This window comes from Cupressus sempervirens, chromosome 10 (assembly GCF_028749045.1).
Source record: "Cupressus sempervirens isolate cs-2001-9-10 chromosome 10, ASM2874904v1, whole genome shotgun sequence".
Classification (NCBI taxonomy): domain Eukaryota; kingdom Viridiplantae; phylum Streptophyta; class Pinopsida; order Cupressales; family Cupressaceae; genus Cupressus; species Cupressus sempervirens.
Genome location: NC_143127.1, coordinates 269,328,493 through 269,352,252, shown reverse-complemented (window position 1 = coordinate 269,352,252; position 23,760 = coordinate 269,328,493). Strand labels below are relative to the sequence as shown.

Genomic DNA, 23,760 nt, shown 5'->3' with positions numbered 1-23,760 from the left:
CCCAATAGGATCCGTCATTGTGACAGGGACATGGCTTAGAAAGTAGTATATTTTTGTCCCAAGATACCATGAATATCTATTTAAGTCAATTTTTCATGTATAATGTATTGAAATTCTAACTTTAAATTATCTTTACAATTAAATGTAGGTACCTTATCAAGAAATCTACCACGTGGTTATTTGAGGATTTTGAGACATATAGACATATTCTACATTACTTTAACCTTATTCTTACAACAAATATTTAATTGATATCATATCATGTTAGGCCTCTTAACAAGAAGTTGTGGAAAGTATGTGAGTCTGATCATGATGCAATACTTGATATAATAAGGGATAGAGTTGATCCAGAAAGTTCTCTTGATTGATTGTGTGCTATACAGCTGAATCATTCTACGTATGTTAGAATAATTTTGAAAATTTTGTATATATGTTATGCAAAGTGTTGCAACTTCATAGTAATGTACATATGTAGATGTCAAATTTTGTATATAAAAAAGAGAAGACATGTAACATGTGCACCTTTGTATGCCATATTTTTTTATAAAAATCCGATAAGAGATGTCACATGTGCATATTTAGATGACACATTTTGTATATAAAAAAGAGAAGACATGTAACATGTGCATATTTTTATGCCATATTTTGTATAAAAATCTAATAAGAGATGTCACATGTGCATATTTAGATGTCAAATTTTGTATATAAAACAAAGAGAAAACATGTAACATGTGCATATTTGTATGTCATATATTCTTTTTTGTGGGTTTTGGACCGTGTCCTTGCTGTCACACTATGTGATGTAAGGAGGAGGTGATAACTATTATGTTCTTCACTTACTAATACTAACAACTAGAATTCTTTCAAACTCTTCTTATTAAAAGTCTTCAAAATGTTGATTCTTAGGCTCCTTGTCTTGGAGTAGATGGTTAAACTTTCAAACCCTTGTATTGATGAGGGTTTCCTCGTTGACTACCATGATTGGTTCCTAAACTCCAATATCTCACCTTCTCTTCACTTCAAAATAGTTCTCCAACCTCCTATGAATGAACAAAATCTTCTAAACCTTTATGTAGACCATACACTAACTTCTTTCACATTTTCTTTACTTTTAGATTGCTGATTTACTATTAATACATGCAGCAACAACTTGCTGATTCATGGGCATCTCCATTACAAGAAACAAGATAAGGTGTCAACTTATCTTGAAAATGGTTCTACAACATCCTAAAAGTCTATACTAACTTTCCAATACATATGTAACACTAATCACATCTCCACTATCACATTTTTTCCAAGAGTGTTGATTCACTGTGATTAATTACAACAACAAGTAATTTGTTGATTTCATGACCATATCCATAATAAGAAAGAAAGGTATGGTTTCAATCATTATATGGAAAGCTAAAACAACCAGAAGGAGCCTTTAAATCTTCCTCTACTTGATATATAGATAACATGTAGCAACTATAACCACATAACCCAAAAATACACATTTACTACTCAAACTGTGAATACAAAGGGCCATACCTCTAATAAAAAATGTTAGACATACATGCAACACTTAGTAGTGATTCAAGATTCATTACCATGAAAGAGGGAATTTAAGAGTCACCAAAACCATGAGGTAAGAGAGGAGATATGAGGACTGTAATTTGAATACTAGTATGTTAGCATAACTTCACAAATAACTGATTTCTTATTCAAGATCAAACAAGTTATCCATTCATTTCTCTTCTCCACATTTCTTTTTCTCTATCTCTTAACATGAATTTTCACCTCCTCTAAGAGGTTGTTCAAGGTGGATGACTATTCACCTTCTAAAACTTTCCATCTTGCACAAAAAATGTTGATTGCAACTTTTGACAATTTTACACTTTTTTTTTGCATATTTTACATTTTAAGAATTCTCATGCTTCCTAGACACCCTAAATAGGTTTAAAATCTTATTATGACCTTTTAATACTACATTATACTCCATTTATACCCTTGCACAGAATTTTCCCACTTTTGACTCACTATGAACCATAATGCTTAAACAAGAACTTGGTCAACATGACCTTAATAGAACATCTAACAACATGAAATGAAAAAATTAATATCCTAATCTAAAATGACATAAAATACTACTAATTATGACTCTAGACTCCATGGAGATGGTCAAGCTGCCCTGCACTACTATGTCACCCCTTTTAAGGCTTGAAATAGCCCTCTGATTAGCACAAGGCATGATGATGATGTCATCATGAGGTCAATACAAAGAGTTAGGGTTAGGTTTTTACCATAGGTAAGGTTTATGGTTAAGTTTAAGGTAGGGTCAATTTGCAACTTTTTGCAAAAATTGCAAAAGTTGCTGAAGCAACTTTGTAACTTTTGAGCATTTTTTTCTCTTGACATCTTTTGGTCAAATGGGTCCATCTAGGACTATTCTAGGACCCTAGTTAAGATTCTTAGGATGTATTAAGTAACCTAATACCTTAGTTTCCCATCCCTAACAACTTTTAACCTATTCAACAACTTTTGGCTCATTAAGCAACTTTTGACCAACTTAGGACCTAATCAACAATTTTGGCTTTTCCCTATTCCATTAGCTCGTGTTTGTTGGGTTTAGACTAGGACCAACCTTATTTCATCCACAACGTCCTTCTGATGGTATCAACCATACTAAACGGAAGCATCTCTAAGGGTCTCTAAGCACTATCGGGCTATGATCTTTGATTGGACATTTCTCTGAGCTCATACAAGGTATTGATGAACTATAAGGTGCTACAAGATCATATTATCTAGGCCTAAAACAACCTATCTCAGCTTTTAGAGATTCAACTTTTTTTGGATTTGGCATCTGTATCTCACCTATTGCTAAAGGTTGTAATGTTTCTCAGTTAAAATGAGCAAGGTTGTGTATATTTCAAACCATTGGTCCTAGGATTGAATCATCTACTCTGTTAGCTCTGGTTGGTTAGGTTTAACCTAGGACCAACCTTTTTTCAACCATAATGTCCCTCTGAGAGTATCAACCACACTAAACGAAAGCATCCATAAGGGTCTCTAACCACCATCAGGCTGCAATCTTTGATCGGGAATTTCTCTAAGCTTGTGCAAGGTATTAATGAACTATCAGGTGCTACAAGATCATGTTATCTATGCCCAAAAAAACCTATATCAATTTTTAGAGATTCAACTTTTTTTGGATTTGGCATCCGTATCTTGCCTATTACCAAAAGTTGTAATGTTGCTCAGTTAAAATAAGAAAGGTTGTGTATATTTCAAACCATTGGTCCTAGGATTGATTCATCTACTATATTAGCTCTGGTTGGTCAATTTTAGCCTAAGACCAACCTCATTTCAGCCACAATGTCCCTCTGCTAGTGTCGACCACACTAAACGAAAGCATCCCTAAGGGTCTCTAAGCACCATCGGGTTGTGATCTTTGATTGGGCATTTCTCTGAGCTTGTGCAAGTTATTGATGAACTATTAGGTGTTACAAGATTGTGTTATCTAGGCCTACACCTACCTATCTTAGTTTTTAGAGATTCAACTTTGTTTGGATTTGGCATCCGTATCTCGCCTATTGCCAAAAGTTGCAATGTTGCTTAGTTAAAATGAGCAAGGTTGTGTATATTTCAAACCGTTCATCCTAGGATCGAATCATCTACTTTGTTAGCTCTATTTGGTCAGGTTTAGCCGAGGATCAACCTCTTTTCAGCCACAACATCCCTTTGACAATAGTGACCACACTGAATGGAAGTGTCCCTAAGGGTCTCTATGCACTACCAGACTGTGATCTTTGACACAAATGGAAAAATCATGATATATTTTTACTTTTCATGTTTTATTACATCAAAATAAGTGACACATGATTACATATTATAATGAATTCTATAAACATGTTACATTTTCTATATAAAATAATGAACATTCATGTGTTTGATTAAATTGCAAGAAAGTAAGTTGAAATACAAGTTTGTATGCACACATTGAACAAGTTGGATGGAAATCCAAGTTTAATGTATATCAAAATGAATAATATATTATGCCATATCAATCATATAGTTACAAAAAAATTTATGTCTCATTAGTACAATACAAAAGTTGAATACCCAAAAAATTAATAGTAATAGATTTCAACAATCCATTTGAAAAATACCAAGTTTTCTAGATTCAATTGCGTGTGTTTAATTATCATCAACGTTTCGGATCACACTATATGATCCATCATCAGGATGAGAAAGTTTTGGATAGTAATGATGATGGATCATGTAGTGTCATCCGAAACGTTGATGATAATTAAACACACAATCAAATCCAAAAACTTGGTATTTTATCCGACAAATGTCGAATGTGTACAATAGAAATTTTGAATGTTCACAATACAAATATCGAATATATATACAATATAAAAGTGGAAACCCAACAAATGTTGAATGTGTACAATACAAATCTTGAATATATACAATACAAAAGTTGAATATATGTCAATGTCATGTGATGACCAAAACTACATATGTATATCACTATCAATATCTATGACTATGCATAATCATCAAAATTGAGCCTCTTTGATGCAGTTTATGGCTCGCCAAGTGTCTGCAGAAGAAAAATTAAAATACACTATCAAATATCTTATCTATAAGTAATATGAAAATAACTAGAAATTGGGTTCTAAATTGTGGAAAGTTGAGCTGTTCATTACCTCATCCCTTTGTCCCATGGTTGGACTAAATGATAGTAGTAATGGGCTCCTTCGTCGATGGGTGGGACTCCTCACAAAATGATGAGGTAGAGTGATGATGGGAGACACAACTACCGATGAATCAATGCTCATGGGAGGGACAACCTGTATGATAAGTGATAAAATGTTAGCATTATATAGTGGCATTAGGGATTAAAAATAGAGCAAAAAACAAAAAATTTACTACACGTAGAGCTAGATCTCCCATGCTAGTAGGAGGTACAAGCACTGATGAATCAATTTTGGAAGCGACAAAATGTTAGCATTATAGAGTGGAATTAGGGATTACAAATAAAGTAAGAAAAATAAAAAAATGTACTACAACCAGAGCTAGATCTCTCATGCTAGTAGGAGGTACAAGCACTAATGAATCAATGCTGGTATGAGGCACAACCTATATGATAAGTGATAAAATGTTAGCATTATAGAGTGGCTTTAGGGATTACAAATAGAATAAAAAAACAAAAAACATATTGCACCCTAAGCTAGATCTCTCATACTAGCAAGAGGTACAAGCACTGATGAATCAATGCTGGTATGAGGCACAACCTGTATGGTAAGTGTTAAAATGTTAGAATTGCAGAGTAGGCATTAGGTATTTCTATCATACACACAAGTAATCCAAATTGAGATCACAAAAGGGCTTCAATTAAGAATCTACATACATACCTCTAGCCTCTATTGTGTTTGGCCTCGTCTTTGATGCTTAAGAATCCTAACAAAATGAAATGGGAAAGGATTTGCACAAAGTCTCAAAGAGTTTTGTAATAGATAAAAGATAAACAACACATGTTAATAAAAGAAATTGTAGATAATTATTCTAAACAGGAAAAAAATATGTACTCATTTGTAAATGCAACTATTTAATATGTATAGAAAAATGCATACTACAACCTTAAATTTATGAGAAGAAAAATATGAAATGTTACCTCTTTCATTGCCTCAACATCGACAGTGTTGGGAGCATTCATCAACTCTACAAAACTAAATTGTTTCTACACATATTCAACAAACAAGTCAACACGTATTCATCAATATTGAGTACATGTATATATACATTCATTCATAATAAATTTCAAAATATAAACTTGACTTGTATTTAATACCTTTTTTTGTTTTGTTTTTCTTGCTGATTCCCCCCCCCCTTTCCTCTAGACCTTAAGCTATGTGTAGTACCCTAAAGAAGAAACAAATATAACATAATATGAATCAATAAGACACATCATGAGTTCAACTCAAATCGTATACTTGATAGGTGTGCAAGCTATGATACCATAGAAATCTCAAGGCCAAAGTTAATGGCAGAAAGTGTGGCATCATTAATTTGAGAAATTTCACCCCTTGACAAGCCCTATAAAATAGTAAAGAGTATTGTTATAAATATGAGATAATGTTTCATTTATGGAAAGAAGGAATAATAGCAACAAGAAGATCATAGGAGGGAAAGAAGACAAAAGGACTTGAAGGACGATATTGGGAGGATAACACAAGGCCTAGAAATTGAAAACAAAGAGATGAAAAGAGAGACGTGAATGAACTTTTGGCACCTTGTCAAGAAATAAAAGAGACCCTATGTGATATGGAGGTTCTTTGATGTGGATGGGTATATGGATGATGAACTCACATGAGGTTCATTAGATGGAGTTTGGGTATGCTAGGAGAAAGATATGTAGATGGGAATTGGATGGATTTGATGAATTTGGGAGGGTTTCAATGATGGTAGGAGATATAAAGGTATTATTGTACTTTTAAGAATACCAATTAAGAAATAATATTTCAGATCCAATGTATTATTGTATTTTTAAGAATATTTTTAAATTTTTTTACCTCAAGTGTTCTTGCTCCTAGCCTCGCATCTCTAACAGAACAAGTACTATGCGATGGTATCGTACCACTTGTTGCACCCTGCATTGTATATTGTTTGAAGAAATCAATCTAAAGTGATCTATAAAATTAATTTTTTAAAAAAACTTTTACGATATTTCTAGGTGATTAAAAAATATCATGTCAAAACTCATGAGGTCCATTAGATGGGGCTTGGGTAATGTTAGGAGCAAGAGATGTGGATGGGAATTGGATAGATTTGATGAATGAAAGGATTTAAATGATGGTAGGAGATGGAAGAGAATATATAAGCAGGTTGTTAGTATCATACCAATTAAGAAACAATATTTTAAAGCCAATAGATTATTGTACTTTTAAAAATATTTAATTTTTTTTTTACCTTGGGTGTTCTTGCTCCCAGTCTCACACCTCTAGTAGAACGAGTACTCTATGGTGTTCTCGTACTACTTGCTACACCTTGCATTGTATATTGTTCACATATCAATCTAGAGTGATCGATAATTTAAAAAAAAAATATTTTATACAATATTTAGGTGATTAAATAATATCATGTCAAAACTCAAACCAACAAACAAACCTGTGTCCCTTGTCCACCGAAGAGCATCACCATCAAATCATTTGTGAGTATGAAATCTCCACCTCTGTATGAATAAAAAGCATAGCCACAATGTATACATGGATGCAATGACACTCCATCCTAAGACACATCCATATCTATCCCATCATACATGTTTTGACAACTAAAACAAAAATGTTGTTTAGGCCTCGAAGTCTATAATGATGCACGTGACGATGATGTAGGTGGGACAAGTGAGGATGACACTAGTGGTGTATGTGACACAAGAAGAGATAACACTAGTAGTGTAGGTGACACAAGAAAAGATGACACTGGTGGTGCAGGTGATGCTAATGGAGCTATCATAGGCTGTGATGACTGAGGTACCATAGGTGATGATGATTGAGCTATAGCATGTTGTGATGATCATAGTGCTATAGGTGATGATGATGGAGCTGTCACATGTTGTGATTACCCTAAAGGTGCATTTGATGATGGTCAGGGTGCCATAGGTGAAGGAAAACCATCTAGCTATGAGCCATGCTGAATGATAACATCTATCAATGATGCAACCACATGAAGAGTCTGTAAATCAATAGACTCCTTTGTAATTGATGGAAGCACAACTTGAGGCATGGTTTTTCATGTTGTATGCATCCTCTCATGTTTTGGTACCACCCTATGAGCCCCAAGTCTATCTTGTGCAGAGCCTCTCCCTCTACCCTAGAACTGATAGATGTCAAAGTAAATTGGCTTCTCGCCAAGGATGAACTCACAATATAGATTTCTTAAAAAATTTAGAGGCACCTCATAATTATTACATGGTTGTAGGTCAAATACCATATGCTACCTATCCCTAAAACATGATCTCAGCCTAGCATGAATGCACCAATGAATAGGAAAAGTTTTGGTTGTGTAATAGGAAGTTGTCAGATATAGGATCGATGAAAAGAGAACATATAGTACCTTGCTTTATGTCTTTATCTTTCACTTTTGGATATGATAACCCATTGACATAAAATACATGACACCTATCCCTCCATGTACCCCATTTTGTAACCTACCTACACACTTCATTGGCATTTTGGGCCATTTGTTCAAGTGTATTCGCTAAGGTTTCAAGTGGTGATCAAGTGTTGATGACCGTAACCTATTGACCATTTGGGTAATGTTAGCACTATTTTATGAGAGGATATTTATGAGGTCCTTTTGTGTAGTAGTTAAATGATGTAATTGTATGCACGAAGGGTTTATAGGAGGCACTAGTTATTGAACGAGAACATTGAGTGGAGGATTTTGTGGTTGTGTCACTATGGGTGGAGGGTTTTGTGGTTGTGTCACAACAGGTGGAGTGTTTTGTGGTTGTGTCATGATGGGTGGAGGGTTTGATTGTGTAGGAGGTGGTCTTTCATCTCTCCTTCATTTTCTTGGATCCCTTGATGCATCTATATTAAAAAAATAAAAAACAATTACAAAACTTATAAATTACAAAACCAAATTACAAAAGTTGATAAAAAAAAAACATAAATGAGGAATAGAATGAAGACTTACCTTGTTTGTGGGATGCCATAGATGGAGATGCAATTGAAAATTAGTTTCTATGGTAAACCCAATTAGGTTTTGGTGTTCTCGCTGCGCAATCCATGCCGCTGCTATTGTTTGAGGGTATAAAAATGCCCTCAAACGCATAAAGCAATAAAAATATATACTTTACAAAACTTGATCAGGTTATTAACTAATATAATTCAAAAAAACCTAATTATATTTTTTGAATTATATTTGTTAATAGCCTGATCAATTTTTACAAAACCCAATCAAGTTTTGTAAAGTATAATGGCCAGGCTTGAATACCAAGCATAGCTAACATTTCACTTTTAAATAACCCGATTGGGTTTTTAAAAACCTAATCGGGTTATTGAAAATTTTAGTTTTTTTTGGAGGGGATGGGTGTCCACTTTTTTTTACACCATCTTGGTACACTTACCCCATATTCTTCTTTAGCTATAGATCGAATCTTATAAGTGATCCCATTCTTCTTGAAGGTATACAAGTTCTTCTTGTCATGTTGGATTGCATCCTTATCACATTTCCATGGTCTACCTAACAACAAGTGTAAAGCATCCATATGAACCACATCACAAATTATTTTGTCTTGGTATTCACCTATAAAAAACTCAACCCATATCTATTCATTTACAAGCACATTCTGACCTTTGTTCAACCAAGTGACTTTGTAAGGATGAGTGTGAGGTATTTTAGTAAGGTTCAACTTCTGCATTGCTTACCTTGAGATGATATTATCTATGGACCTTTAGTCTATGATAACCTTACACACCTTACCAAGTGTTTTGCATTTGACTCTAAACAATGGCCTTCTCTATTTGGGTTCCTCCTTGTTAGGTTCCCTAATTAACACCCTTCTGAACATAAGGTTCTCTCCACTCTCTGAATCAAGACTCACTTTAGGAGACTTAGTAGTGCTCATTTCATCTTGCACATAAGCAATCTTCCTATCACCTTGTGGAGATGAGGCCTTATCTAAACACCTATAAGAAAGATGGCCTAATTGAGAACAGTTGTAGCATTTCATGTTTGTGAAATGTGAACCTCTTCCAAAACTTCCAAATCTACCTCTTCCATTACTATTGAAACCTTTACCTCTATTACATAATTGTCCCTTCCACTTGAGTTTTTTGATATATTTAGTTAATTTAGAGTCTCCTTGGTTTTTAGTCTCATTACTTCTACCACCATATCCACCTCTATGATTGCCTCTCTTTGATTACCTCCTCTATATAGGGCAATGAACTGGTCCCTGTGAAAAGATTTAGTAAACTCCTATCAAAACTCAAAAGCTTGTAATCAAATGGAACACCAAGAAACTAGAAAGAAACCCCTATCTACTCATGCAAATAAGAATCCCAAGCCAATCCATTATCATGTGGATGATGAGCTTGCAAAGTGACTAAGAACTAGTTTACTATTAAAATTGATTGCTCCTTAAGATAAATCTGTATTAAGTGAATTCCAACCATTCACTAGGGTTTGGAATGAGCTTATATAGCTTTGGTGATTATAGATCAATTTCTTGTATGGGACTCCAATCAATTCTTAGCAAGTTGCACCAGTTGTTCACAATGTTGTCATGACAATTTTGCAAAGTTGCAAAGTTGTCATGAGCATATTTTGCAAATTTTGCATTCTAATGGATTTGAGACTCATGATCACTTCCAATGGGCCAAGTTATAGTTCCAATCACCCATTGAATAGTTTTGAGTGCCCTCCCACTCATGTTGGAGTCAAATTCAAATTTTGATCCTCTTTGACCATTCTAAGCAACAACTTGACAACTTTTACGAAGCCTTGTGCCTATGACTTTTTGATCCTCCTAACAATGTAAAACCATACACTTGAGACTATCTAGTAGCGCTCATTCACTTGCAGTTTGGCTGGGATCACTACATGCCAAAAATGAAATAAGGTTAGACCAAGACCCTAGATGCTCCTGCACCACTAAAGGTTCTTAGTTTGTTGTCGAGAAATCTATCTATTATAGGTTAGAGTATATATATTTTGTGGTGTATGTAGCTGTAGCTAGACTAGGTGGGATAGTTGTACCATTGTTGATACTTTTAGAGGTCACTATTTTTATCTAGTCATTTCTCCTTTTGAAGGAAATTTTGCAAGGATTGTGCCTAGAATTTGGATGGGTGGGAAAATGTCTCTTTTCTTTATAGAAACCAAACTTTGTAATCAACCTAGTCTTGGCAATAGGAAAGACATTGAAAGGCTCACAAATGACCATGGGTATACCATTTTATGACTTATTAACTACTAGTTACCAAAAAATATATTAATTATAATGCTTCTTAATAAATAATTATTAGTAATCATAAAACTGTATAATATAAACATAGAAATGAAAATTATAAAATATAAAATATTTTTTCTTGTATTAAAATAAAATTTATAATTTTAGAAAATATTTAAAAATAGAATGATATCAATCCAAGTATTATGGTTTTATTTAAATAGTGTGAATCACATCCTTATACAATAAAAAATTCATTTTATTTCATATATTTTAAAAATGTACATAAAATATTACATTAAATAAATTCAATAGTATTACTTAGTGCAAATATCAATGATATATTAAAATGAGATAATAATAGTTAAAAAAAAATTGTGAAGGGTAAAAGCACAGATCTGTGTCATTGTTTATGATACCAAAACCTGTTCTAGTTAAATCTCATTTCTCTATCAAAACTCAATTTTTCTCAAAAACTAAAAATACCCTTTTATAGATCTCAGATTCAATATCATCATTATATAAAATTTTGAGTGTTTTGATTAGTTATAATATGTCATAATCTCAAAATATTATAAGTTGATATTTCAACATTTCAGAAGATGCTCCCTCAAAAAAGGAAAAAAAATAGTAAATCATATCAAAAAAATTTAAAAATTATATTTATCTCTAGAGGAGAGAATCCTCTTCCCAAATATGTAATTTTTTTTCAAGAAGGTATAGATTTGATAGGGAAGTTTTGACAGGAGGAAAAAACTGTTGGATTCTGATACGGTTGAACTTGAGTACTTATAACAAAGAAAATATACATAAAAAATAATTATTTCTTTTTTTGTTCACTAGCTATACATGTCGTCTATAAGATATTTTCAAATCAAAACAAAAAAAGATTTTTGCATATACTTGTTTGATAGGAACTATACCCTATATTTTTTAAAGTTAAAAAAGGGACTTTAAAATAAAATAAAATGAATAAATTCTTACTCAAAAAAATTATAAAAATTATAGGCATAAAATTCATCCAATTCTACACATTTCATTAGTTTACATCATCTTCATAGTTTAAACACAAATACCATTTTTTTTGTCATTAATGTTGAATTATCACATTCTGATATCACGTTTCTTTATAAAAGGTGACACAAGTTTGTGCTTTTAAATCAAGACAATGAATTATAAACCAATAACTTTATAATCTTTTTCATAGTACAATGTATTGGAAAACATAAAAATGTCTAACCAAAATTTGTGCATATTTTATTCTAAATTTGGAAATGTTGGTGATAAAAGTTCTTGGAATATACCTACATCTATTGAAGATAAATAGAAGATCAAATTTTAAAGAAATAGGGTAAACACTCTCACTCAATTCTTGAGGTCATAAATGGGAGACCCCATATCTAATGGAATTTGAACCTTGATGATTGGAATTAGTAGCACAACAATTTAACTATCTATACATGCTATTGATGGTAAGGAAAAGATAAAATTATTATTGTAATTTTTTAAAACAAATTATAAGAATAAATTTGTACATAGATTTGGATTAGTTATTTTAGAACATAGATTTGGATTGGTTATTTTAGGGTCCATTTTGTTCCTAGAAGATGATAGGAATTGGCCTTTTCAAAATCTAGATTTGAAAACTTTTACATTTGTTTCAAAATTGGAAAATGTCATGACTCAAATTTTGACATGCTTTTTATTCAGAGTTATTATGTTGACTAACTTTTTGACTAAGACTATGTCTGACTCGACTTGTGTTGAATACCTTTATATTTTTCTTTAGACTTTATTAGTCGATGATATTAGATGGATAAATTTTACTTGCTGTCGATATAGTGATTTTGTTGTAGTGCCTACCCTCATTCACATCTTTTCTGGACATATTATTGCTATTATTATCAGACTATGATGGACTAGTTTTATGTGATGAATTAGTGGTATTGTTTTGACACAAACAAACATTATGTTATGGATTCAGTGGTTATATGATGAGATCATTTAGACTTTACATTTCATGCATACATGATGATAATTATATTGTTTTCAGCTATGGTTGATGATTAGTTGATGGTTATTATCTCATGTGTTTTATTATGGATACTTACCCCATACTTGCATGTGTATGGTGTGCGTGTTTTCTTATTGTATGGCGTTTCTGATGTGGTTAAGGAAGGGAGTCGTAGTCACCTGCTTAGTAGGGATCTACATGATGCACCACTTCTTACCATTGTTTGTTTAGCTTAGCATTATATATTGTATGTACATGCATGGTTTTTCTGCAGGTTGTAGGTACTAGGTATCGACTTCCCTGAATTGCCAGGATGAGCGTACCCTATTATACTATCTCAATGATAAGAGAAGGGAGATAAATTCTCAAGTCCAAACCCCAAACCTTTAAGCCAATTGTCCTAGTAAGGTAGGACAAGTATCTGGATATTTTACCCACTGAATGTGTCAGATGACATAATTCGTGATTTTTAACCCTTTTAGACTGATTTTGAGTGATTTTCTCTATGATGGGTTTTCATATTTTATCTTGGAGGTCTATGGTGAACTTTCTATTAATTAAGTCTTAATAAATAGATTTAATTAATAAATTAATTATTTGAGAAAATTAATATAAAATATCATGTTATTTGATATTATGTTATAATTAATTAAATGAGAATTAATTGAGGAAAAAGAATTAAATAAAAGAAAATTAGAAATTAAAATTAATAATAATTACTAAATAATAATAATAAGTAATAAATAAATAATAATAATAAAAGTTATAAAAATTAAAATAAAAGTTATAAATATTTAAATAGAAATTATATAAAAAGTAAATTGGAGTTATAAGCTTGCATGGGAGTTATCACACTTTTCTATTTCTTATGTGTCAACAACACGGAGGTTAGTGCATCAATTAAGCACATGGTGTCTACAACCCTATGGCTCATCAAAAAGGTTGGAAAGGACCCATGCTTAGTTGGTGACACCTTCTAGCTGTTTCTAGAGGCATTCTAGATGTTGCCTGAGAGCGCTTTATATTCAGGCATTCCTAGAAACTTAGACATAGCGGTTGGAGTGAAACTTGGAGCATTGGAGGACTCAAGAACTCTGAAGAAGGGAGAAGCTTGCTCTGCAGATTTTCTGAGGAAGAGCGAATTAGCATCAGAATCCGGGTAGATTCTTGTGATTTTACTTATGCTATTTCCGCATCATGCATTCCCTATCTTCTTCATGTCTTCCATATGTCTTTTGAGGAATTTCCTATTTTAATTGTAAGCATTCTCAATATGAGTAATTAATTTATTGAAAACTTTATATGCATAGATTTGAAAAGAACACGGGGCTAGGGTTGAGATTCATAGTCAAACCCATTAGATTAATTATTGAAATTTTTTTGAGATCAATGGTTTATAGGAAAATTTTGAAGATTGAAATTTATATATATATACCTTGTGTTTTGTCAATTTGCACACACACACACACAAACACACACACACACACACACACACACACACACATGCAATTATATATATATGTATACATGTTTATATGTTGTGATGTTTTAAAATCTATGTATATATATATATATATACACACACACACATATTTATACCCTCATATATATATATACACATATGTATATATATACATATATATTTATTTAATTTAAAATTGAAATCGCATATAATACCCAGCGACTGAAATCGCTATGCGATCTAAAAAAATATGCACTAAAGGGGGGGTGGGTGTACTCTCACCCTTCCCCGTACCACCACTGTTCATGACAGAGTTTATTAGTGCAGGGGCTTAAATCTTTTTCAGTCAAGTTTGGGTGGGGCAGGTTTACCCCAACCCCGTACCCATTTACCTTTGCTTATGGTAGCGGTCGGAGCTGTATGTGCTACGGTGATGCCTATGTATGCGGGCCGCACGGCCTATGAAAGGAAACCGTGAATTAATCACTGAGAAAATTATCACCGCTGTTGTTATATGTGAAACACATGTTTTATATGCTTCTTTCCATATTATATGACTTCAATCGAATTTGTTAGATTAGCATATAAAAGCATACGTATCATCTATCGAAAAAGGATACTTCTTTCCATATTAAATCTTAATAGTTAAATTATAATATTATAAAATAATTCATCAATATAAAAGATGAACCCTTAAATCTTTTATCAAATAATAATAATTCAAATTTATTAAAAAATACATTAGCATATAAAAGCATATGTACCCTTTTTTATTGATGATTAGCATATGTTAGATGATGTTATCTTATGCTTTTATTTGCATGTTAGATTACTTTCTACATATGATGTTGTATATGTTAGGAGTGACATTCCTACTATGTAATACCGATGATCTCTTCGGTGATCTAGAATGTTACGCACAGAGGGATGGCTAGGATCCACGATGGTCTAATGATGCTATTAACGGTTGGGAGGAACCGTGCACTTAGTTTATTATGTTTGATGGATGTATATATTTTCTATGATGATGTATCTTGTATATCAAGAGATTATCTTTACTTGATGTAACATGGATTAGAATAGGATGATGTACCTTATTCTACATGTGTATATTCTTTTGAGCTTTTCATACCCTGTGACATGTACAGAGGATGAACGAGCATTTGAAATGTAATGTATAAACATTGGACTTATCATTGTTATTTCATGTGGATGTTGTACTAGATGGATTTATGTATGTAATTCAACATTAAGGGATTTTAAAGAATGTAACCAGTTGTGTATGTTATGTTTACTTTCAGATGGACATTGCTATTGCTTCCGTTTTTTGTGCATAAGTTATATGTGGTATTTACTTTCATGAAAAAAAAAATGCTACTAAACTTAGTGAAGTTCTAGGTTAATTCTTTGGATCCCTTGGCAGGGCATTACATTTGTTATATGAGATTTTGATATGATGGATAATATTATTGTTGTTTTTATATGTTTATATTTGATGATGTATGATGAATGTTTAAAAAATTTGTATTTAAGATGTTATTTATTTATCTTGGTGATGTTATTATTGACTCGATGGATGATGTCAAAGGCAAAAGAGTGGTTGAGGTAAAGGAGTTTAGCTCCTTGGTAGGGTTGGCCCTAAATTTTCATGGTGTACGCACACACACACACATAGATATTTTTATTCATATTAAATCTATTATCTTTTTTTCCTTTTAGTTAGTTCGATTTTGAAAAAAAAAGTGTAGATTGTTTATTTACAAATTCTGTAGATTTGTCTATTATTTTTGAAATATTATAATTTAATATTTTAAAATAAATACTAGGCTTCTAATTTCTACATTAGTAATTATTATGCTCCAATTCAAAATAAAAATTTGAATGTTGAGGAATTTAGTGTAAATAAATAGAATTGAAAGTGAATTTTTCATCCATGTGTGTAATTGGAGTTATTTTCCAAGATCGGTGGGAATGGAATTTAAAAACTAACAAGTTAAATTAATGTTCATTATGGCTTGGCTCAAGAAAAGGAACGACAGTTAATTTAGGGGATGTGGAAGCTGATTGGGGCACAAATCTGCATTAAATTAAGGAAGATTTCTTAATTAAAGGAGAGGGAGTTGTGTTGTTGAAAAAAGCAGGGAGAAGACATGTTGTTGTGGTGGTGGGGGGTGGGGGGAAGGAAAGATTTCTTTTAAATAAAACAAAAGTGGCAGGGAAAGGGGAGAAAAGATAGAAAGATTTAATTCCTTCTACAAACCGCAAGGAAGAGAGGGAGGAAGGTAGCGATTTATGGAGTGAGGGGAGACGTGTTGTAAGGGAGAGAGATTTGAGAGAAGGAGGAGGTAGCGACTTGTGGAAGAAGTCAATTGTTGAAGGGAGGCTCTAGAAACTAGTGTATTCCTCATAAAGGAAAACACCCCAGGTTCCTTATACACTTATTGGTAAGTTTTGATATCTTTGGAGTTTTGTAGAATAAATTACAATGAAATGAACTTGAGAATTATGTTAGATGGTTTATGTTTTGCTATTTTGCTTTGTTCATTTTCTCTCTATACAGTATTCAGCACACCCACCAGTTTTAGAAGAAAAGAATAACATTAGGAAATATACTCACAATGGAAATTTTCATCCATAGTATAGTTTTCTTTAAGGTTGTGCATGCTAGTAGAAGTTTGATGTAAATTTGTAGGGTGAAATCTTTATTTTTTTATTGTACTTTGTATGTTTTTCTTATATGATTATTTCTCCATTAGTTTATGGAAAATTTTCTATGCAATTGTTTTCTTTTATAGTGAAACCGATTAGCTATAATTTTTAGAAAATAAAAGAGGTTTTTCATTTCTTAATTTTGGTTATTGATAAGAAAAGTATCCAAATAAATGCATTATATTCTTTGAATAAAGGAGGAAAATTGTCTGAGTAAATTACCAAAGTCTGTGTGTGAGAAAAGGCTTGGAACAACCTTGGCCATGATACGTTTTGTAGCATCCGAAGATAGAGATAAATTCCAATTCCGAAGATAGAGATAAATTCCATTTCCTGAATTTTCCACTATGACCTTGTGTAAATCCAATGAATGGATGATCTTGTGGACTGTCATGGTAGGGTAGCTGTAGCAACAAAGACAACTTGTGGATATAAGCATAATCACATTATAGTTACCAAACCCCACACTCCAGCTTACATAGCTCTGAATATATACAATGACAGTGATGGCTAGAAGTAGTGCCACACTAACAGTAACATAGTACCAATTGAAGAAACTCTTTGTTCTGTTTTGTTATTTTCAAATATGAAAAGTTGCTTATAATTTGAGTATCATAGAAACTTTAGTGTAGAACTGTTTAACATCTGTATAGGTTGGATGAATGACTAAGGATCACTTGCATCAAAATGTTAGTGCTTGTGTAACAAAAGTGAATTTTATCATTTAAAATAGTAAATTCTTAAACTCTCTTTCTCAGCCATTTTGTATACTTATTTACTTATTTTCTTATATTTTTGTATTCAGAAGTAATATTTTTGATTTTGGGAAGGGTGTTGAATGTGAGATCAAAGAAGAGGGTAATTATTGGAAACTTGTGTTAGTGTTCCATATATATTACCTACTAGTCTTTACATTTTAACTAATTCATGATGCTTGGCTAAGCTTGGTTATATATTTATGCATATGATTGAAATGCAAAGGTTATTTTATTTTGTTTTCCCTCTTCCATATCCTTGTGAATGTATCTACTAGACATAGGTGTAGGTAGATTTGATCACTTGGCTACACCCAATCTTTCCGATCCAACTGTGCTGAGTTGCTAGCCTACTCGTGCCAGGGTTGGGTAGTTCTTCTTAACCGAAGAACCTCGGGGAGCTAACCACTCCATGGTTGGGTGGTAAAAGTGCCTGGACCACTCTTCCGTCTCATGATAGTAGATGGATAGCAATCTGATGGCTTGGAGATAGGAAAACATTCAGATGGACTCATGGCATGATAATTTTTGTGTTTATATTATTATATATGCTTTATCATATGATGTACTAATGCTATGATTATGTTCGGCATAGTTGTGACTTAAGATCAACATGATTATGTGTATATTTTAGCTTCTTACGTGTTGCAGTACCGACATGTGATCAACTTTGTATTGGATTTAAACTACATTAATTATGTTCAAGTTATGATATTTATGATGACATGTTTTGTCTTTGTAACTCGTTTGAATATCGCTGTAAAATTATATTCAACTTTGATGAAATGGAAATAAGTGCCTATAAATATGTACTCGACATTTGACTTTTCAAATTTTAAATTATGTATTTTGAGGTTGTTTGTGTATGTGGCAATGCTTTTAGTTTTTAGTTCTTATAATAAAATGGAATTAGCATACCAGACTTCCAATTTTGCCTCAAAACTAGGCTTTCCAACTTCTTACTAGCAAGTAGGAATTGAAAATCAAAACCTGGTTCTATTTTTTAAAGAGTGTAAAAATAATAGTATTAGACTACTTTTTGAAATTTGCCTTCTAACTCCAAGCTTACGCATAAAAATGTGTCTTCACGCATCTTCCGAATGAAACAAACAGTTCAAGTAAAATCCCAAAAATCAGAATGAAGATTTATAAAACCTTGATTTGGCTAAACCAAGGTTTGTAGAAATCCTAGTTTTTTAAATTCCTCAAACCAAAATGGACCATTAGAGTATTATTTCAAGATGTATCTTTACTTTAAGAGCATAATTAAAATATAGTGGAGGCCCTATAAGAGGCACTACAAATTTAATATGCTTCTTATATTCGATAATATTTTTATCTGATTTACTTATTAATGCAGTTCACTAACCGTCCTATACTGAGTAAAAAACGGTAAATGAACATTAATGACATAGTTAAATATCATAAAAAGATCCTTAGAATACACAAGGAAATCTACATAGAGAGAGAAGACAAAAGGTGGGATGCCGGAACTTGTGAGTGCGCTACCAGTGGCTCAAAATATACTAAACTAAGAAAAGGATCAATCCACTTCATTCATTCCTCCAGATCAGGGACTCTGGAATAGTTGTCTGTGATAAAAATAGTCTCGTAGACGAAACCAGCGAGGCCGCCACCGATGAGAGGGCCGACCCAGAAAACCCAGTGTTCTTTCCAATCTCCACTGGCTAAGGCAGGGCCGAATGAGCGAGCAGGATTCATGGAAGCTCCTGAAAAGGGCCCTCCAGCCATTATATTCGCCCCCACCACCAATGCTATGCACAGCGGCGCACTGGCTCCCACGCTCCCCTTCTTTGGGTCCACTGCCGTTGCGTACACTGTGAAGAGTAACGAGAACGTCGACACAATCTCCCATATCACCCCTTGGAAGTACGTCACCCCTGACGCCAATGCGTGTACAGGTGTCACCTTCACAACAATAACAAAACACACTAGATTAGGTCTTGTAAAAGAGAATTTTCTTAGCAGAATCGGAATTTGTGTTTTTGGGCTGCTTACCTGGCCACCGGTGAGAAAAACGAGTAAGTAGCAGGCGATTATAGACCCCAGGCATTGGGCGATCCAGTAGAGTATGGACCTGAAAATAGTGATGTGCCCTCCTATTGCTAAGCCCAATGTGACCGCCGGGTTCATGTGTCCTCCTGAGATGTTGAATCCGGCAGACACCATTGCGTAGATTGCAAAAGCATGGGTTAAGGCCACCACTGTTAACCCTATTAACGAGGATCCTTCCACCGCCAACTTCTCTGCAACACATACAAGTTATATTTCTCAGTTAAAAAGCAAAATTTTAATAAGAAAACAGCAATATGACCATGTGAAATAACTCCTTAGATTTTGATTTTGTTTCTGTTCGGGATGGATGCCAAGGATTAAATTACTGGCGCGTTGATTATTAACTACTTTGGAAATATTAATTAACGAATTGATTATTAACTACTTTAGAAATTAAAAGAAACTATCTTTTGAACATTTTAACCAAAAATAACATATCAGTCACTTCCTTCTTAATAGGATCACACATTTTACCCGGCACAGATCGTTTGTGCGAAATCGGACATCCTGTTTATCCAATAAAGAACAGATCTTTTTGTGCTCAAGTTAAAAGCTTAAAGAAACAACATGTTGAGCACTCATCCTTACTCTAGACCCTAGATTCCATTCAAATGACCAATAAATCGAACACAACATCACTGCCTCTTTACCAATCCTTTAAAAATACATAAAAAATATGATTGAGTTGTGGTTTCTAACCCGTTGCCATGGCAGATCCAACCCCTGCGAACACAAAAAGAAAAGTCAATATCAACTCTGCTATCACTGCTCTCACACAGTCCAAGCGACAGAGCTCCTCCCCGTTGCCTATTGCGATTTTCCCCATCGTGGAGAAGGTCAGGGGATCGAATCACAAAGCTCACAAGGTTGAACTCTAAAGGGCAGAATTCTAGGCTTACTTGAAGTTTAACATTTAAACCCTGTTGGCCATGCCCGGCAATCTATCTCTTCCCTCTCTCAATGGATTAGTAAGTTGTTTGTGCACATAAATGGGATTAGCAGAGGATTAAATAGAGAATTACAGTCGCAACCTTTCTTGGTTGAGTCCTTACCTACCATGGCACATTAATTATTGGTCTGAGAAGAATCTTTGTCATGTGATGATCATCATAATACCATTGATTTCTTCTGGTGTTTTAATTGGCTCCACTTATGGTGCGCTGCGTGTGCTTTGTCTGGGCATGAAAGGTATTATACATATGTTGAAAGTTGGTGTACCATTTCCACCTCATTATGGCGTAAATAGTGTTGCTGTGGTTATCATGCTTGTGTACAAAATTAATGAAGTCAGTGTCTATGGGGAATGTGATGGCGATTTCTGTGCATCTCATTGAAAGTACCCGATAAGATGAATATTTTGTATTTGTTAATTAAATTGAAAAATTGCAGAATCTGTATTTTGTGGTTCAAATTAACTAATAAATATAAAATATATAAAATATTTATCAACCAAGTAAATTCCATCTGTTAGTTAGCCGCTTTTAAATATGATGACCTGACTCTCTATAAAGCATTCTGGTCATAGGCTTATGTACTAATGTTTCATTTCTCTTGCGTCATTAACAATTTATCATGGCATGATGAATAAGTCTTTTTGAGTCGGAGTTTATTAAAATTTTAACATAATCTTAATGATCTACATTTCCTCTTATGAAAAATTCTATTAACACTAAAAAGAATGGGGTTTTCCACAATCTTAAGATTTTCTGATTTTATTTTTTCTTTCTAGCTCTTACTGCATTATGTCATTAGCCAGCCCAATTTATTTGTGCTCTCAATTAAGAATTTAAACTAAAACTATATCTATCTATCTATCTATCTATATTGTATAGAGTAATTGTTATATTAGTTTGAAGATTTAATTAGTGTTGTTAAAGAAAAAAATCTAATTTACATTGTTTTGTGAAACAAACAAAGACATCGATTCAACAATTTCTAAATAAATCTTCAATTAGATTACTAAAATAACAAGAATTTATTTATCATTAATAGAAATTTCTACTTTTCTCAAACATTTTATAAATTATAAATTTTTAACATAATATTAACAAAACAAATATTATTAATCTTTAAATATAAAGTATTACAACTTAATTTATAAAAGTTAGATCATAAATTACAAAATCTTTTTAAAATGATCGTTCAATCAACAATCAACAAGAAATAGACAATAAAGCTACCATTTGACATGAATAGTAGTAATTGTGTCCTTCAAGTAACTAATACAACTAAATGTTTTTAAGACTTTATTTTTAGAGAAGAAAAAAAATTATTTTTGTTATGACTTTTCTAATTAAAATTTATAGAAAGCTAATGTTTTACAGCAAGATAGTTTATACTATGGTCGAACGATACTTATTTAACATCTTTTCAAGTAATATTGAATGATACTTATTGCTGGGTTCATAAAGAAATTTAATGCATTCAATGCATAGATATTGCAGAGGAACTTTAAAATAGAAAATCTGTCGTGTGAAGTTACAGAAACTGCAGTCTGCGCCCCTATTGGAGTATTCGGCATAACTATTGGTGAGTGTTTGTATATTTAATCAATTTGGTATTTTATGCACTATTGTTTACAAGTTCAATGAAAAAATGTATGAGTACTGCAACTACAGACGTTGTCCTTTAAGTCTGACTAAATAATTGCACGGACAACTGTTTCATGCACGCCGGAAGATTTTGCTCTTATATATATATTGATATATGAACGGAAAAAAAATTTACATAGCTTTTGAGATTCGCGTACATGTGAATTTATTGGAATCATGACTGTAATTTGGACTATTCCCATTTAATTAAATCATATTTATATATAGTTAGAAAATAATTCATAAGTTTTATTATTGAAAATTTTAGTGTTCCAGTACGTGCTAATAATTTATTTATGTTTAATATTTTTAATCATATTTTAGTAATAATTAATATTTTAACATTATTAGTGTTGATAGTTATTGCTTATAATTAAATGAAATGTACTTTTTAGATTTAAAATGTAACAAATCATGTGTTGTATTAATAGATCAATAAAATATTATTTAGTGTATATTTATGTGGTTCATTTATCCTAATGTGTCTTCATATTTGATAATGTGACCATACAACTTAAGTTATAACTCGAAGACTTACTATGCTAGAAAAGTATAGGAGTGATATGAAATTTGGCAAAGAGAATTTTGAGGAGCACATAGTTAAAGTGCTTTTTAACTTGTACATCAAAAAATTATATTAATAAATTAAACTATTATCCAACTTCACCTATTATTAACCCATTTTGTCATTAGAATACTTGACCTTCATAAAATTGTAAGCACTTCCAAAGTAATAGGACCTTCAGAATAGAGTATGAAAGTACATTAAAGCATATGTGATGAATTTTTTGGGTTAAATATTATAGTTCTTACTATCATGATAGACATGTATAAAAAATATATAAGTATGTACAAGATATAGTTTTTTTGAAAGGACTCTAAAACAAAATAACATAGATCTTTCGACATTCTTGTAATTTATCCAAAACTAGGACATTAGATGGATTAATATGGTTGTACGACAAGTTCAACATGAATTTGTTGAAGACATCTTTATCATAATTTATAAAATATGTTAAAACTTCGCTAGTATCTTTCTAGAACGCTTCAAAGAAATGTAGTCTTATGAACTAAATAATTCTAAGACATGCAAAATATTTTTTTTTTCTTTTTTAAAAAAAATAATTAAGAAACTCAAATTAGTTTTGAGAACCTTTAGTAGCATCCTCTTTGCAAATGTCAAAATAGAACCTTTAAAAGAAGATATG

General features: G+C 32.5%; 1 protein-coding gene across 1 annotated transcript; it reads right to left on the bottom strand.

Moving 5' to 3' along the window:
• Positions 1-19,282: 19,282 nt before the first annotated feature.
• Positions 19,283-20,999, bottom strand: LOC149533673 (aquaporin TIP4-1-like). Its single transcript, XM_089804534.1, has 3 exons — positions 20,661-20,999; positions 19,905-20,152; positions 19,283-19,814 (listed from the first exon to the last, which is right to left on the bottom strand). Exons 1-3 carry the CDS (start codon positions 20,785-20,787, stop codon positions 19,443-19,445), a joined length of 747 nt encoding a protein of 248 aa, XP_089660660.1. The 5' UTR covers positions 20,788-20,999; the 3' UTR covers positions 19,283-19,442.
• Between the last annotated feature and the right edge of the window lie 2,761 nt (positions 21,000-23,760).

Excerpts from the sequence above, each read along its gene's own strand:
- LOC149533673 (XM_089804534.1), bottom strand. The coding sequence starts at position 20,787 with ATGGGGAAAATCGCAATAGGCAACGGGGAGGAGCTCTGTCGCTTGGAC. Across the intron at positions 20,153-20,660 it reads TGGATCTGCCATGGCAACGG|AGAAGTTGGCGGTGGAAGGA; the intron begins GTTAGAAACCAC and ends TATGTGTTGCAG. Across the intron at positions 19,815-19,904 it reads TTTTTCTCACCGGTGGCCAG|GTGACACCTGTACACGCATT; the intron begins GTAAGCAGCCCA and ends ATTGTTGTGAAG.